Raw genomic sequence first — 17,704 nt, forward strand, 5'->3', positions numbered from 1 at the left:
AGCCCAAAAGACCACCCAGGGCCTTACCCGGGTCACGAAGCCGGTCCTGGACCGACCCACTTCGCCTGGAGTCCCATGTTCAAATGAATCTGACTGGTCCTGTGGAGACGCAGTGATCTCTGTGGAGTCATGTTGCCTCTGTCAGTTCCCCCGGAAGACCACGATAAAAAAAAAAACTTCCCCAAAAAAACCAGTTCAGGCAGAATCCAGTTTAAAAAGGAACCACTGGGACAAGATGAGCAGAAGTGCATCAGCTCACCCCGACTCACAGATAACCTGTGGCCCGGTGCTTGGATCTAGGGGGCGCTGATGCAGTTCATTTGCCCTTAACTAAATCGTCTTCTGAACCACATCATGGATGTGCGTTATGAGGCACAACTCTGTGTTCTGTAGAAAACCTTGCACATTGTCGCAGGTACAGATGGACTGCCATATAAAGTTATTTTCGACAGAAGCACTCCATGTCTACCTGCAACCTTAAAAATCAACCGTGTGCCTACAAAAGAACAACCAACCCAAACCCGTCCACAGTTCCCCCTCCAAACAGGTGAATCATTTCTTAAAGGTGCAGTACTGTAACAACCCCACCGACACCAAGCGACTCTCCTCCCGATGAAGCGTCATACTCATTGCTCTATGCATCGCCACCTGTGCGTTTCTAGAGTGTTACAGCCGTCTCAAGAACTGGCCGACGTGTAGATTCTCAAACTTCACACACTGTTCTTTGTCACGAAGGCCCCTTCCGTTCCCCCAGAATCACCCAGTCACAGTTGAGACCTGCCATGCGAACAAACGGAGGACAATAGATTACCCACAGGAGCACAGGGAGGCAGGGAGGGGCCCTCTCCAACCACGGAGAGCCGGGGAGAGAGAGAGAAGAGCACTGCATTGACCGCACCACACGAGCTACTGAGAATAAAAAGAGTGCGCTGTAATATACTGAATATGTAAATAATGTGACTGTACAATGCTTTATAAAAGACAGAGAGCAGACACTACCTTATGTTCCCCGAGGTTTTGAGGTGCACGTTTAAGTTGATCCAAGAAACATCTGAAAGTCTCTCAAGTTTCACCCGGAAAACGTTGGGAGACATTAATGCGCGGGTCTTTCCTTTTAAGTCGGAAATCGAAGAGACGACGAGAGCAAAAAGCAGGGATCAAAGTAGCATCGATCTTTAGGGACTACTTTTATTTAATAGGTGCTGAGCAAATCAAAATACAATAAAAATAGAGAATGTCAGAGGAGCATTGTGATTGAGAATGCCAAAAGGGCTCCAGTGTTATTTTACTTTCCATTTTATTGTATCACTTCATAGTTTTCTGATGAGTGAATGCCAGAATATAGAGCTTGACCAGTTTTTTTTTTATTCATATGTGTTGTATTTTGAACTTCTCATTAGTTTTTATTTTTTCACTTTAACTGCCAGTATGTGTACAATGCTGAGAGAAGTCTGCCTTTTGTGTTTTAACTTCCCTCAACAGTGAAAAAAAACTATTTAAAAATAAAAGCAGCTAAATGAACATTATAGAATAAAACTGTATTTTCAAAACAAATGTGCTCTGCGTGGTTCTGTGAAACATCAGCTTCTCGTGTCCAGAAGAAATAATGTGTTAAAATAAAAAGGACATACAGTATGTGTTCGTTTAAATGAGCAAGATTAAACAGCAGCATGAATAAAAAAGTCATTGATCATCCTCTAACAGCTGCTATGATTATACAAGAAGAGGGAGAAGCAGAGTGGAGTCGGCTGAGCAGAAGCTTGATTTATTGCTTATGAATTAAACAAGAGGATGTGAATTCTTCAAACATTACAGTCTCACTTTACATTAAAACAATACCATGAAGAACCCAGATAACAGTCTGTTATACAGTGCTTTTCGTACTTCTTTGTCATAGAAAAGTTACATATTTAATATTGAAAATATGCTTGTTAACCTTCTCAACTATAGACATTTAAAATATATTCTTGTGTCTTTGAAAGCAGACAATTATGACTTTATAACTTAGAGTAGCTTTTCACCGACAAACACATTTTCCCGAAATTTCGGAGTATTTCCATTAAAATGTGACATTGTAGTGAAGCCCTTACTCAACATGTATGAATGCATGATCCTTTTAAATTTATTTTTTATTTAGAGTTAATAGATTTATACATAATGTATTTGATGGGAGCAGCAGGTGTGGAAACTCCTCCCACGGCAGTCGGCATGCACCGTCAATAATACATGAAGCACACTGACAGCAAAGTGCACATTAAAAGATTCACACGGACATAATTAACGGCAACATGAGCGTCCTTTACTCTCCACATTTCGAGAAAGCCCTTTGAGTTGCTCGTACAGCGGACAGTACAGCGAGACGATAAACAGACCTGCAGTCCACTTTTACACAACAGTAACAAACGTAAAGTGTCCCACAATACACTGGTTCATTTGGGTGAATGTCAGCATCCAGAGGCCAGCTGTAGGCTGAGAAGAAGTTTGACGTTTTCGAGGAAACTTGCTGATTCGCGTTTCAGCTTTCAGAACTCAAGTGTTTTCCACTAATTTCACAAAGAAGCTACAAGGTGGCAGTAAGTCGAATTTCGATCTTCCAACAAGTGAATGAGTGTTTTCCCCTATTGAACACACAAGCAATGACTTACTCATGTCTATATATTCACACTAAATAGCAATAAATCTGTGTCTGTCTCCAGTTCAAATCCTTAAGACACACATGTGAGACGTAGCTTTGAAATCAGCCGTGAAGCTCGCTCAACAGATGAACTGTCCGGCGCTACAATCAGTCTGACAGGTGAGGACCGCACGCTCTCAATCCGCCCCCGTGTGCGTTCAGCAGGCGTAGGGCGGAGGCTTCTCGAAGGGGCTGTAGGGTCCGTAGAGGGAGGGAGCGTTGGGACCCAGCATGTATCCCCCCGGGTCCTGGGCGGTTCCCTGGGGCTGCGGCTGGGTGGGACCCTGGGACGGGTGCTGGGTCTGGCTCTCGTCAGACGGGCAGGAGGCGGGAGCAGGGCCGCCCTCGGGGAGCATCTGGGGAGTAGCAGGTGCCTGGTAGTTGCTGTTATGCTGTGAAGAGGAGACAGGGAGCGGCGGTTTGCAGCGGGACGTCAACTCCCTCCTAAAATGCCTGAAGTCATTCCTGACAGCTTGATGATTAGCGCTGTGCTGTTGATTTTCAACATGTGCAGCAGACACAGAAATGTCTGCAACTATTTGTGGCATTGCTAAACAAGAAGTACAGATTTGATCATAATTTCTACTGTTTATATCATCTTTTCACAAAGAATTACAAAAAAAAAGGCTGCAAAAATTTAAAACCATTAAAAAAAAAAAAAAAAAAAAAAAAAGGAAATAAGATTTTCTTGACAATGGAGCAACTAAAGGTCAAGAAAATAAATCGAACACAAGCGAGGCCAGAACTGATGTTACTGTTTTTATTCAGCTTTTCATTAGCAGCCGAGACGCCTCAATCTGGACCAGCTGAGCGAGACTGATGAATTATCTGCAGGTAATGTGACCGCCGGCGGTGCAGGGTTTGGCACTGTCCCATCACAGCGAGAAGATGTCGGTTCTCTCCCGGTTCAGAGCCTTTCTGTATTAAGATTGGCATTTTTTTCTTCTGTGCATGTATTTTTTTTCTCTGGATTTCCTTCCAAAAACATGCAAATTGAAAAGAGTAATTGGAGAATCTATGAAAATTGACTGTGTGTGAATGTCTTATGAACAGACCATCACCTTCATCTGGAGTTATTCCCATTGATATTTCACAATCATTACTTACTATCTCCTGCTCATGTTAGATTGTGGGACGCTGCAGTTGCCAAATAAAGCATCGATGAGAACATTCAGACTCCACACAGAAGCCTGGCCATCACGCCAACAAGGAGATCTTGCTGTGAAGTGCTCATCACCACATGTTTATGGATTTGTTGACCCAAATATGGGCTCAATGAGACCGTTGAAGTCGAGCCAATAAAACTGTGTGTGTCTGTTAAATTAAAGACTCCTTCCAGTTGAAGGTGTTGAGGTGAGACCGACAGATGTTTTTGGTCTAAAGATAAGACACCTTTAAGGATAAAGTGATCTCATCTTTAATGAGAGTGAACCTGTGTGTGTTAATGAGGTAGAACCTTCACTCCGCAGCAAAGCCAGTTTCATCTTTGAGCAAGAGAGCCGTGCAGGAATTCGCCTCAGTGAGCCGAAGTCGACCCAGAACGATGGTTTTGATGTTGGAGTGAAACATCTGGCTGCCAAACGAAATCCCCCTCTCATCTCAGAAACAGCTGTTTCTATTAAATATGAAAAACTGCTCTTATGTGGAAGAGTCAACAGTCATGTATGCAGAATACGCCTGTGGTGTCCCTGCACTGTTTCCACTCAGAGGCCGAGCTCGTACCTGCATGGCCATGGGATAGTTGGGGTAAGTGGGCAGAGCCTGTCCGGAGGGGCAGAAGCCGGCGTAGGTGATCATGTGCTGGGTGCTGGGGTTGTACACGATGTGTGGAGGAGGAGTTGGGCTGGTTGCCGTCTGAGGAGTGGGCTTCTGCTGCAGTTGAAAAAAAAATAACAGGTTTCAGGTGAAACCCAAACTCACTGAAATAAGAATTAATGAAGTGCAGATGCTGTTCCATGTGCTGGAAGAGGCCCAGTTGTAAAATCACACTAAAATAAAATAATATCAGAGATTTTCATGTCTTCAACGCACAGTAGCAGATGGATGGATCTGTCGAAGTGTTTTAAACTGAGTAACAGAAGGAATTTAAACAGTCGATCAAATTCATTCAGATGATGAATCGTCTCTGGCTTCAGTTTAAATCTGCTTTGAGAGACGAATCAAACGTCTTGGTAGTTACTATTGCAGGCACAGAGATTCCGTAAACTGTTGTTAAAACAATGTATTGTCGCACAGAATCCTGAGCTACACGCAGGTTGAAACAGATGTCCGGGCATTTACGTTCAAAGTCACCACACTCTGCCCGGCCTGCAGGCAAAGCGCAGAAAAGGCCACAGGTATGATTTAGAAAAAAAAAAAAAAGCCTTTGTTGTTTCCTGAACATCTGCTTCATCAAAGTGTTGATCTGCCTTTAAATTTTCCTTCCTTTGAGCCCCTCACCAGGTCCTTGTACGCCCCGAGGATGGCGGCGGCGATGATGCCGAGGAAGAGGTTGACGACGTTGAGCGCCACGCAGGTCCACAGCAGGCGGTGCAGGTGGATCACGTCCCAGCAGCTGCTGACCCCGGTGAACTCGTAGTACTGCGTGTGGTAGTCGATGCTGCGGGAGGAAGATTTACAAGTTGAACCATCGCTGTCGTGAATCTGAAAACATGAATCGTCTGCGTCTGGCCGTAGTACTCCCTGCTTTAAAACGACTGCAACGTCTTATTTATAGTTTGTTTTATGGAAACTCTGCTGCACAGCTCTCACTTTCCACCGAATATGACAGCTTGTTTATTAAACTCAGCTAATATGGGAAAAAACAAAGAATCACTCACACCATCCAACATTTACACTCACTCTGTCACTTCATTAAACCCTCCGGGCAGCCATGTTTTCAGCTCATAACTAAGGAGTAGGACTGAGAGGCGGTTTGGAAAGTTTTCCTCCTTTTTAATAGCTTGATGAAAACTAACAATCACGTGACGGTCGTCAGGTTTCCAGCAGCAGCATCTGTTATTGCAATTTCTGGCAGCAGATACTGAGGACAGCTTCGTTTCGCACCCGAACAGCAGCAGTTTGGATTCACAGCAGCCTGAAAGAAAAGTCATCTAAATCTAAATCTAAAACATGGCGCAAAAGTCATTAAAGTTAATGCTTTAAAGGATGCAAAGCCAGCTGTACAGTGCCTGTTCATTCATTATGTTCATTCCTTTTTTTTTTTTGGTATGAAACTCTGAAGGCTGCGAATCACATGAATATTTTTTTTACTTTGAATCAGCTGAGGATATAACATCTGTTTAACATTAAGGTCATCATTACTGAGATGAATACACGTGCATGTAAATGCAATTTGTAAATAACTTTGCCTAGTCTTATGTTTGTATGTTCAAAAGTCTCTCTTTAATCTTAAAAGTACTAACATTACTCTCTTACCAGAAACAATTTTAGTCATTTTCCTACAGGTCTTGTTTTCTAACCTCACTATATGTTTGCTCTTGGATGTATGTTCTTTTTATGGAGCTTTCTCTTCCACTTTAACAGTTCAATACCTTTAGTCATACTTAAAGTGTGCTCCATAGATCTCTTTAATCATGGTTTCATGCATTTTTAAAGTATTATAGATAATTAGGCATGCTGGATTTGGCCCTGACGCTGCTCGTTCTCACACTGCAGAGCGATCAGATTAGACGCTGCTCATGTCTCACCTCTCACAGTTGTACAGGTAGCAGCAGTAGCACGTGTTGCTCCTCAGTTTCAGCTTGCAGGCCTTATCAAACGTGCGGCATGTCACCTGCAGTATCAGATTTTTGAAAAAGTAAATTTAGTTGTGAAAACGTAATAAAAAACAACCAACATAAGGAGTGGGACAAAGAGTTTGGACAGTGAAATTCATGAAACAGAGAACATTTCCAGAAAACTGTTCCATTCAGAGAAATAAATGATTTGCAGTGATGTAATATGTCCACTAGATGGCTCTGCAGACTTCTCAAAATTTTCGATGAAACACCAAAAAGCTGTTTCACAGCTGTCTGACAGCACTGACCAAACAGACAGAATGCACTCTTGATTTATTTATTTTTTTTTTTTATGTCAATCTAATTTGCTCGGCGAGCTTCTGTCCTTCTGCTCTGATTCAAATGAACGGTTTGCTCCCAGACTTGTGCAGACCTTCACAAGGGTCCGTTCACTTTGAGCCAGCAGTGCTGGAGCATTAAAACATCTAAAATATTCACAACATGCTCTCTCTAAAACTATAGTTTGGGCTACAACACTGCAGAGCATGGAGATATGAGTGCGATCATCACCTCGGTGTAGTAGCTGTCGTATGCGTAGCCCGATCCACTGGCATAGAAATCACACATGTCCTCCTCTAAGGGCCTTATGTCCTGGAAGAGACACAAACACAGCATTTTCTTTTTCTTCCATCATGTATCCTGTCTGACTATATTGTGTTTAACTTGTGTTATTCTTCCTCCTCCTCTTCCTCCACTGCGTCAGAGCAGCTCTGAAGTTTTTACAGCGTCTATCTTCTCAAACACTGCCGACTGCGCCCGGGACCGCAAAACACACCTCACTAGACCTCACTGGACTTTATGCAATGTGAAAGGTACTAAAATCATTTCCACTTTCCAAAGCTTGAATGTGCAATAAATGTGACTTTTATTGTCCCCGGGGCACAAAATATATGTATCTGCAGAGGTTTGATAACGCGGATCAATATTAACATCAGGCTCATTACGGAAACAAACATTTCTACATCCAGTCCGGAAGCAACAAACACCTGCTGCGACCTTTTGCTTTTCGTTATTCTCACGGTCATAATTTACAGGATTTGCTGGAATGGGGAGTTTTTGTTGTGTCTGATTCATTTTTTTGCTTTTTTTTTTTGCAGAAAGGACACATCTAATCAGCTGTTCCTCTGGAGGTTTGTTGGGCTCTCTGCAGGTCAGTCAGTCAGGTCAGTCTCATCCACACGTCTCCTGATCCGCCAACATGTCTGTGCCACTGTCTCCACCTGCAATTCTGTAGCGACACCCCGTCTGGTGACCTCTGCGACGAGATCTGCTCTGGAAATATGTGTATCAGATTGAGCTCTGATTAAACACTTAAATAGTTTGGACTACTTTTTTTTGTTTTGGTTCAGTGTTCAAACACGTGATGCTCACGATGAACTCTGAAGCGATGATCCCGTCCGCGATGGCGCAGAAGAAAGACGCTGCAACTCCGATACTGATGACGATGATTGAAGCCACAAGCTTGAAGAATGGTTAGAGAGAGAGAAAAAAAGTTTCAGTTATGAGAAATTTTTGTTTTTAGTATGCCTATTTTAACACTTTTGAAATATTTCTCGAAAACAGAAGATAAAAATTGCAACCGTGGTACAAACACAACCCAATCATTGACAACAGAATAGTAACAGGACTTTAGTGGAATTTAGTGGAAACAAGATCAAATATTTGAAACCTGTTAAGTTAAATGTGAACGCCCTTAAGGGGACACATCCGACCTGAGAAGATGGATGGATGAAGCCTGCAGAGGGTTCACTGCATTAAGAAGAACCATCGGTCTGTCTAGAAAACCGTGGAGTAAAATAATAATGGACGCAGTGCCATGGGCTTCACATGCTTCCAAAAATCACCTGTTTATAATCAATAACTAAGATAAAACCGTAACGTACAAGGAAATACAACACATGTGAACAACAGTCAAGAAATACTAAAATCTTCATTGAGCCAAATGCTTCTAGTGAAGGACACAAATTAAAAAAAAAGTGTGTTGTCTGATTAATATAAATGTGACTTGAGGACATGAGAGAGAAGAATCACTGAGAGTGATCAGAAGTTCAGAAACCAGTATCTCTGAGAGCACAGTGGTCATATTACTGTCAATGGAGGAGCGACTCTGATGATGCTGAAGTCACTCGAAGCAAGGATGAAGGAAAATAGTCTAAAAATTAGTTAATTATAAAATGGAAGCATTTGAAACTAAAAGCTATAATAATGGATATACAACGCTATGAGTTGTGAAATAAACTATTTAATTTGGTTGAAAATTCACAAAACTTACAAACTCACAATGATCTCCATTTTTATACCAAAACTTATTTTCTACCTATATGTTGGAATTTCTATAGTTTTGATGCTGAAAATGCGAAGATTTTCTTAAAGACTTTTTCCTAAATGCTCGGTTGTGTGTAATCTTGGCGTGTGAGCTGGATTGTGTCCTGATTGGTCATCTGCCGTCTCTGAGCTGCAGGACAATAAAGGAAATGTACGACTTCTCACTCTGCCAATGCAGCGGCGCCCTGTGGCTGATTTACAGACAGAGAAGCAATACACAGGACAAAGAGAAAGGACTCTGTGTTGCAGCGAGGTCAATGTAATTCCTCCGATCCAACTTGCGCACGCACTCTTACGTGCACACACACACACACACACACACACACACACACACACACACACACACACACACACACACACACACACACACACACACACACACACATTGTTTTCAGCTCTGATTGATGATCAATAACTTCTAACTTGTAACTTTGGCATCAAGTTGATAGTGTGACACACACAGTTTTCTTCTTTTAGGTTTCCACTGCAATCCATGAGAGTCATTTTGTGACAACACACACACACACACACGCAGATCCAGCTGGCCGATCGCAGATGTCTGATCATAAACTTTATCGCTGAGCATCGGTTACTGTCGTCTTAATCGCCCCTGCAGGAGCAAACCTCCTGCACAGAAACATGCACTTCCTTGAGTTTGAGATGGAGGCAGCATCTTGTCAAAAAAATAAAAAATAGAAATCTTAAACCAAAAGGAAAGAGGCAGCGCAGCTTTTTACTCACATAGAGGAGACACTTATTAGTTTCTATACAGTCAAATTCTAGTTACACCTGGACCGGCTGCAGGTCCGCCACAGGACAACACTGGCGTTCCCACACACGCAGATCTACAGGTCACCAGTTAACCTCTGAGTTTTTGAAAGTTTGGGAGAAACCCGGACCAGGAGAGAACTGAGTCACGCACAGGGAGAACATGCAAGCTTGGCCCACGACGGCCCCCAAACCCATAATCAAACCAGGGACAATATTACAAAAGTGATCAACATTTGGCGAGACAGAAGTTACTGAGTGAGAATAGAAAGATCATGAAATTATACAAAGACCTTAAGTGGATTTTCTGTTTGACCTGTCAATTTCCAAAACCAGGAAATAATGTTTACAAACAGGCAAACAAAATGATTTTTTAACAGTGGAAAGATAAAAAAAACAACATATTTTACTCACAGAAAACATTTCTGTGCATTTACAAAACAATACTGATGAGTAAAGCAAAATGGTCACGCTTTAGCTACAATTCAAGACTTTGAGGATTCACTGTCTACAGTAATTAATGTCTGTTTCAGTGCTGATGCTCTTTAGGTTCTTGAATGACTGCATTAATAATTATCATGCTTTAGTTCTAGAAAACACCTCATGGGCTCAAGGGCATTTTAAGAAATCACTGCCCGACAGTAGAATTCAATATGAAATGCAAAAATCAAAGTTAAAGCTGCACCAGCTTGAGAAGAAACCGCATCTGAGGAAATTTAAATGATGATAAGTAAATCTGGGCCACCAAGAAAATGAAATAAATAATCAGAAATAAAAGCAATGTAAAGCACAGTGTTAATGTTTGACAACCGTGAGATCAAACAAATATTTAAATTTTTTTTTCTTTTCTTTTTTTTTTTTTTTTTTTTTTTGTCAGTGAAGTGAAAAGCGAGCCAGGGCCTTTTCTGGGTGGGTTTTATCAGCCGCCGGTCCAGACTCTCCACTTCATTAGCGGCTTAAATGGCTCGGCTTTTATGGGCTGTGAGCGGGAGATGAGGCCGCCAGCGGAGACAATAGAGCCTGACAACTGCATTACTTCACATTACCTGAGCACCAGCTGCCTGCACATAAAACATCCGCTCCACCCAAACCCCCCCACCGAAAACCTCCAATGATACCGGAAAATCAAACACTATAAAACATTAAACACACACACACACACACACACACACACACACACACACACACACACACACACACACACTCAGAAGTGGACATCAGCTAGAGAGAAATAATGAGAAGCCATTCCCTAAAACACTGCATACAATGATTGTACCAATGAGGTGTTTTACTTCACGATCACTTTTTTTTTTTTAATTCACCAAATTCACCACCGCAGCTAACTTTGGGCAGGAACAGGGACGCACAACCATTCAAAAGCTTTCGGAAATACTGTACATAAAACTGTATTTGCTTTTTAACAAGTGTCTTGAGTCTTACTACTCAATTATATCTAATTATATGTCATAAAAATGACAAAAATATACAAATTTAGTATTTTCGACGACATACTCCGACTTTTTCACCTATAAAAAAGATTTTTCTACATCTTTCTTTTAACATAACACATTTTTAAAGGCATTACAATAATCTGCTCATAAAATATGATTTTGTTCCAAAAAGCTCAACCTTGAAAGTTCAAGTGCAAGCAGCCAATACAGTTCATCTTTCACTGGATGATTTTTAATTCAATTTCTTGATGATGTTAACAAGGAAAATCATTAACTCCAACTTTTAAGTGGCACATAAATCAAGTAAATATTTGTTTGACTGAATACAATTGTTTTATGGTCGTATTTGCACAAATTATATGAGGATACTTATTATGAGTTCAATCTTTTTTTAAAGTCTTTGTCATAATTGAGTCCTTTTCAGTATCGTTTTCATGCTTTTTTTCTTCAGAGGATCTGAATACGACTGATTAAAGGAGAGAAACTCCAATAAAGAGAAAAGAAATGCACGGTGCAAATTTTAGGGATAGAAAGACATTAGTGACAAAAGAGATAAAGACACAAAGAGGATTTTTACTGCCTCGGTAGAGATAGCTATCAGCTTACATAACTAAAGTCGCTGACCGCTGCAAGGTCTTCTTCTCATGTTCAGTGGCCCGGCGTCCGATCATGACCACCGCTGGACACACCGCTAATTAGAGGCGATGGTCCAGTGGCACCCTGGGTAAAATATGGACCTTTAAAGGTTCACCGTGTCCGAGCTGCAAGGTGACCACGAGGACGACGGCGGGTGAGATACGGGCGGGCAGCGACCGGAGTGGAGGACTCGGGCGACCTGGAGCATTCTGTCATAAAGAAGTCCTGCAGAGCGGCGAAGCCCGTTATCGGGGCGGCAGGTGAGAGCCGACGGAAAGAAAGATTCTCTTTCGTCTTTTACAGACACAATTTCATGCTTCGCTCTCCTTTTAAAATATTGGGTGAAACGCGGCGGTAAATGGAGTTATGAAGATTTGTACCGCTCTCATCAACAAATGTCAATGACCAAAGAGACGTCTACTTTCTAAAACATTCACAAAAAGGATCACAGCGTTTGAACACTTGGTCGTTGGACGATCACTGACTTGAAGCGATTATTTTTAAGAGAACTGGAGCAAGAAATGAACTGAACTCTTCTTCACACAAATGGTTCATTCAAAATGTTCTTCTAGAAGTCGAGAGATTCCTCCATTCTTAACTGCTGCGTTCCTCCTGCTGTTGCTTCTTTCAGTGACTCAATACACCATCATGTGGTGAGAAATGGTATTGCAACATTGAACTGGCTGGGAGAAGTGACTGATTTTGGTAGATATATCAGAAACACCTCACAAAATTGTATTTGAGGTCTGCATTACTACTTTGTTTCCTTCTACTGAATATTCTAATTTCTACCGAATTACATTTATTAACTATGGCATGCTGTAAGTTCTGTATGCTTTTGCTATGCCTGTCTTGGGAACTTTTCCAATGAGGAAAAACTGCTCTAGAAATAAATTTTTCCTCGATTTGAATTCACCTTAAAGAGGAAATCTGACAGTCTGGCAGCAGCTGATAAACTTCTCACTTCTCAAATGGCATCAAACCCTCCGTCTGCTGTTTTATGGGAGGTCACAGGACCACAAAGGGTCGGCCGATCCAGGAAGCTAAACAACCTCCAGAGGTCTCGGGTGTCCGCTGTATTGTGGTTCGGCTAGTTGTTCTTTAATGAGCGGCATCGCTGTGCCGGCCGTATCTCAGGTTACCGAACGAGGAGGGGAAGAAGACACCTGTGCGAGAGCGAACATCGAGCCACGCCAGAGACACCGTAGACCTCCGTTCGTGTGGCAGCGATCACGCCATTAAAGTTTAAAGAACCGGCGAGGGAGCGATGCCGGAGAGGCAGCGAGGGAGCCGTGTTTATTCCCTGCGTTCGCGCGTTTAATGTCGAACACATATTTGAATAGGAAAGACTGCAGTTTTGGGAAAACTGTCGAGCCTGTTGTGCAGTTAGAGCCTCACAGATGCCGTGACAGGACGGACGTCCCTGAAGACCGGATTAGACGAGGCGGAGTAAAATAAGGCTGTGTGAGGCGACCGGGCACACGACACCCTGGACGCCGCATGAAAAATTCACAACTGACACAAACACACAGAGAAACTCGGGTAGCGTGATAATGTCGACAGGGACAGGGAGCGTCTATCTGGAACACACTGACATTTTTCATGTGTACTTATATATGTCTGGCGTCATAGAACCTGCAAGAACAAAAGAACACTCTAACTTTCATTTCTCTTCCAGTGCTGTTTTAGGATTGGGAGCCTTTCAGTGCAGAGTTTGCATGTTCTCCCTCTGCATCCCAGAGCTTTCATAGTGTGGTTACCTCCCACAGTAAAAAAAAAATTAAAAAAGCACTTCAGTGGGACTCTCAGTTGCCCGCAGGTTAGGATGTTCTGTGTATTTGTATTGTGATGGACTGTTGACCTGTTTTTAATTTTAAATTAACTTCATCATTATGATCATACTTGACAATATTTTAACAGAGGAAATGTTCACAGAAAAGCAGATGTCTCACACATCTTTCCAGAAATAGACGTTAGCACTGTAGCACTGTAAAAGTGACATGCTTTACATATAACTGTTTTCTCTCTTCATTAGACAAGAGCTTATTTTGTGTATATCAATCAATCATCAATCAATCAATTTATTTTTGTATAGCCCAGTATCACAACAACAGTTGCCTCAGAGGGCTTCAAGATGTTACATTGGTTGGTAAAAATAAAAACAGTGAATAAGCATAATGTTAATATGTCAAATTCACAGTAACGAGACAAAACGAAGCAACCACCGCCTTAGACCCTCACATCCGGCAAGAAAAAACTCCAAAACCCAGTGGGAAAAGAAGAAATCTTGGGGAGAACCACAGTATGGAGGGAGCCCTCTCCCAGGGACGGACAGCTTTGGCAACAGCTAGCATGAGACAAATATGTATACTTCTGTAATTCTTCCTGTTTCTTTCAAACATTGATGCCGCCCATTTCATACATGATTAAATTGTAATGCTATAGCCATCAACAGAGCTGCTTTGTTCCTTCTTGGTTCTCAATTGTGCCCAGTCTTTTACAGGAATCCACTTTGGAGATGTGAAGTGATGAAATATGGGCGACTTTGATCGGTATAATGCTTTTCCCTTTAAAATATCCTGAGATGCTTCTCTTTGGCGTGGGATTTCACTGGATGTTAGGTTAAAGTGACAAATAGAAAACAAGTCCATCAAACGTTTTACTAATTTTTGATATTTGATTACATTTACACTGAACAATAACACAGTGTTTTTCTAATTTATAGGTATAGTGCCCCTATGAAACACTCCAGATTCAAAAGACGATAGAGACAGATTGAGAACAGGTGAACAGGGGCTCTGATGTGATCTGCTGAGGTTTCTGTGTCACCGGTGTTCTCTTCGGTCTTATGTTGGGCGGTTTCATGTCATGTGAACGTGATACTGACCACACGACTTAAATGGCGGAGCAGTTTCTGGTGGCCGGCGGCTCCGGAGCAGCGCTGAAGGAGCCTTTCCTGACAAACTGTTTGAGATCAGCTCAGACTGACTGGAGGTCATTTTAACTGGGAGGCTTTCTCACACTTTCAGTTCCTAATTTGAAGTCATTGTGGTGAAAAATTAAAACAACATGCAACAAATTAAACACAATTCTGGGGAGAAACACAAACACTCTGTGAGTTTTTGTTCATATTCTCTTTCAGTTTTTGTGAAGGTATCTTTATGTTGCCTTTCCTTGTTGAGATTTTGTTTCTGCCATCATGCTACACCTCTTTCTTCATGTTTTTTTTTTTATCTCTTTGTGTTTCCTTTAAAGACTCTCTCTAGTTTTGCCATTTTTGGCCACTTTGCATCGGCTCTTAGTTTCAGTACTGCAACCATTCATTTAGCATCTGTCTGCAATCATTATGCATGTGTTCTGTTTTTTTTTTTTGGTTTTTTTTTTGATTTCATATCCGTCTGTGATAATTTTGAGTTAGGTCCTCTGACCTTTTCGGCCCCTGGCACCAGGCCTGATATTCCTATTCTACCATTCTTCCATGTGCACAATTTGTATTGATTCTAATTGTTTTGAATTTTTTGATTTTTTTTTTTTTAATGCTGGAATTGTGGGCAGTAAAATCTGTACACACAGGTCTTCAGCCCACCTGTAAGTGCCTCCTCTCTGGAGTTGTTAACGTGATCATTTCTGAACCCAGTTACACAGAGAGGCTCTTTAATGCTATTATATTTGTGTCCCAGTCCGAAATAAAGCAGCCTGTCGGCGAGTGACCAATACTAACACGATTCCTGTTCCTGTCATTGAAGTCCAGAGACGAACGTTCACTTCCCTCAACCACAAATCCAGTCACGCATCCTGACCCGGGCGCAAGGACCAGGAACACATGACGCCACCATCAAGTAATCAGATTTGCTTCTTGCTCATAGCGGAACAATTTCCTGTAAAACAGTTTAGTGAATTTGTAAAGTCTGTAACATAATCCTTTAATTTATGGTGTGCGTATATTTATATATGTTCCAGCTTTCCAGGAACAGGGATTCGTTTTTAGAGGATGAATAACAAGAACGAGTGACCTTGACAGGAAACAAACAGCAGACTGGAATCTGAAACTGCACATCTGAAGCTTCAACCATAGACAAATGTTTTTTTCTGTTTGTGACAAGTACAAACCTTGTCTAATGACACTTCACTAAACCCAGGACAGGTTTTATAAGTCAGATTCATTTCAGCTGTAACTGTCTTCTACTACTTTTCTATTGAATCAACTGACAAGTTTATCGAGTGGCTCTACATGCAACTAAACATAACTGAAGGACAAAACATCTGCAGCTTCATTTATGACAATAAAACGAAACTATAAAATGATCACATTTTGACTCATGAAGTGATAGAAACTTAGTCAAAATGTTTGACTTGTGGGCAGTCGATGTAAAAATACTACATCAAGTGAACTTTATAAGTTTAATGTAATAGATCTTTCATGTTTTTCCATGTCAACACTTTCTATTATCAACAACTGAAGAAGCAACACCAAGTTTATCTCAATGATGACAGATAACAAAGGGATATAACTGTGAATAATGTCATTTTCTCCTGTATTTTCACAATTTCATTTAAAGAAACAAGTATACAAACATCTATTTTAAGGTTATTATGACTAAAAATGTGATTGTTATGAGCAGTTCAGTAGTATTTCAGATTATTTAGTTATTCTGAATGGGAAGACTTTCATTTTGGGGAGCAGAAATGTGTTTGATGTTCTAGTATTCCTATTTATTTTATCACCGCACAGATCTGATGAATTTAAAAAAAAGATAAGCGTAAGACAAGTTAATCTATGTGAATAAATATCTCACATCAAGTCATCCTGCTCAAAGTTTTGCTTTCAGCAGGTTTTTCCCACACAACAATCGGTGATATGAACTCACCATGGGCCTTCGGTTTTCCACCAGGTGGATGCCGACAATGCCCAGAAATGCCCCAAAACTCAGCTGAAGGCAGAAAAAAAAGCATATTAAGGATTCGACAAAGACAGTGCTTGTGATCTTCAGTCTGCTGTGGTCACTCACAGTGATGCCGGGATAATATCCAGCTACGGGCACGTTGTCAGTGCGAGTGGCCGAGATCAGACCGATGGCGAACACCAGGAGAGCCAGTGCCAGCAGAGACACAGTCACCCACAGAGCCGTTTTCCTCCGCCGCTGGTACTGGACTGCAGAGGAATCATGGACATATTCAGCCTTTTCTTTTCCTGTTATTCTCACTGGATAAACCAAATTGTAACACATATAATCCAGAAATGAACATTTCACATCAATAATGCCTGAGAAAACACTGGATTTTTTCATCCAAATAGTTTGTATATTGGTAGTGTGTGTGTGTGTGTGTGTGTATATATATATATATATATATATATATATATATATATATATATATATATATATATATATATATATATATATATATATATATATATACATACATATACACACTGTACATATATAATTTTCCCCAAAAAGTGTCAAAGGAATACAAGTACTTTTATTATGCAGTGGAAACATTAACTTTTAATGTTCAAGTATTTGATGACACATTCTTACTTTTTCCAGAAAATGTTACTACAGAGACTATTTTAAATCCATGACAAACAAACTGACTGATTGATGTCAAATAATTGCAAATAATAACGTTTGCAGTAGAAGTGGACAAGCTTGAAATGTTATCTTTAGGGATATAAAATAAAATATTCGTTTTGCATGTCCACGACAGGATTGGACCATATGCTTTGGATCCTACATCTGCATGAGTAAACTCCAAATACACACAAATTTAAGAAAAAACTGGTTAATATAAAGTACCAGAAGCGTCCACGATCTCCGTGGCGGTCTGCTGGGTGGGCTGCAGGGTGGGCTGCTGGCTCTCTGGCTGCTGCATGTTGGCTCAGGCTGGAGGGACAGAAATAGAGTAGAGGCGCTCCAGGACTTTAATGAAGGCTTCTTAAATTTCCCGTCAGTTTAGAGCAGATTCGTCCTCATCCTTCAACCTGCACATTCCGTATAATCCAAAAATTGATTGAACGAAAGAGGGAAAAAGTACAGAAAAATATAACCCCAAAGCACAGACAGTCTGAG

The 17,704-nt window shown here is 41.2% G+C and overlaps 1 protein-coding gene across 1 annotated transcript; it reads right to left on the bottom strand.

Annotated features, from left to right (window-relative positions):
* Positions 1-2,824: 2,824 nt before the first annotated feature.
* On the bottom strand, positions 2,825-17,507 carry tmem255b (transmembrane protein 255B). Its single transcript, XM_030092825.1, has 9 exons — positions 17,432-17,507; positions 16,643-16,785; positions 16,502-16,564; positions 7,825-7,914; positions 6,964-7,044; positions 6,364-6,449; positions 5,114-5,273; positions 4,397-4,546; positions 2,825-3,066 (listed from the first exon to the last, which is right to left on the bottom strand). Exons 1-9 carry the CDS (start codon positions 17,505-17,507, stop codon positions 2,833-2,835), a joined length of 1,083 nt encoding a protein of 360 aa, XP_029948685.1. The 3' UTR covers positions 2,825-2,832.
* Between the last annotated feature and the right edge of the window lie 197 nt (positions 17,508-17,704).

The sequence above is a fragment of the Salarias fasciatus genome, chromosome 1 (assembly GCF_902148845.1).
Source record: "Salarias fasciatus chromosome 1, fSalaFa1.1, whole genome shotgun sequence".
Taxonomy (NCBI): domain Eukaryota; kingdom Metazoa; phylum Chordata; class Actinopteri; order Blenniiformes; family Blenniidae; genus Salarias; species Salarias fasciatus.

Excerpts from the sequence above, each read along its gene's own strand:
- tmem255b (XM_030092825.1), bottom strand. The coding sequence starts at position 17,507 with ATGCAGCAGCCAGAGAGCCAGCAGCCCACCCTGCAGCCCACCCAGCAG. Across the intron at positions 16,786-17,431 it reads GGAGATCGTGGACGCTTCTG|TCCAGTACCAGCGGCGGAGG; the intron begins GTACTTTATATT and ends ATTCCTCTGCAG. Across the intron at positions 6,450-6,963 it reads ACGACAGCTACTACACCGAG|GTGACATGCCGCACGTTTGA; the intron begins GTGATGATCGCA and ends CTGATACTGCAG.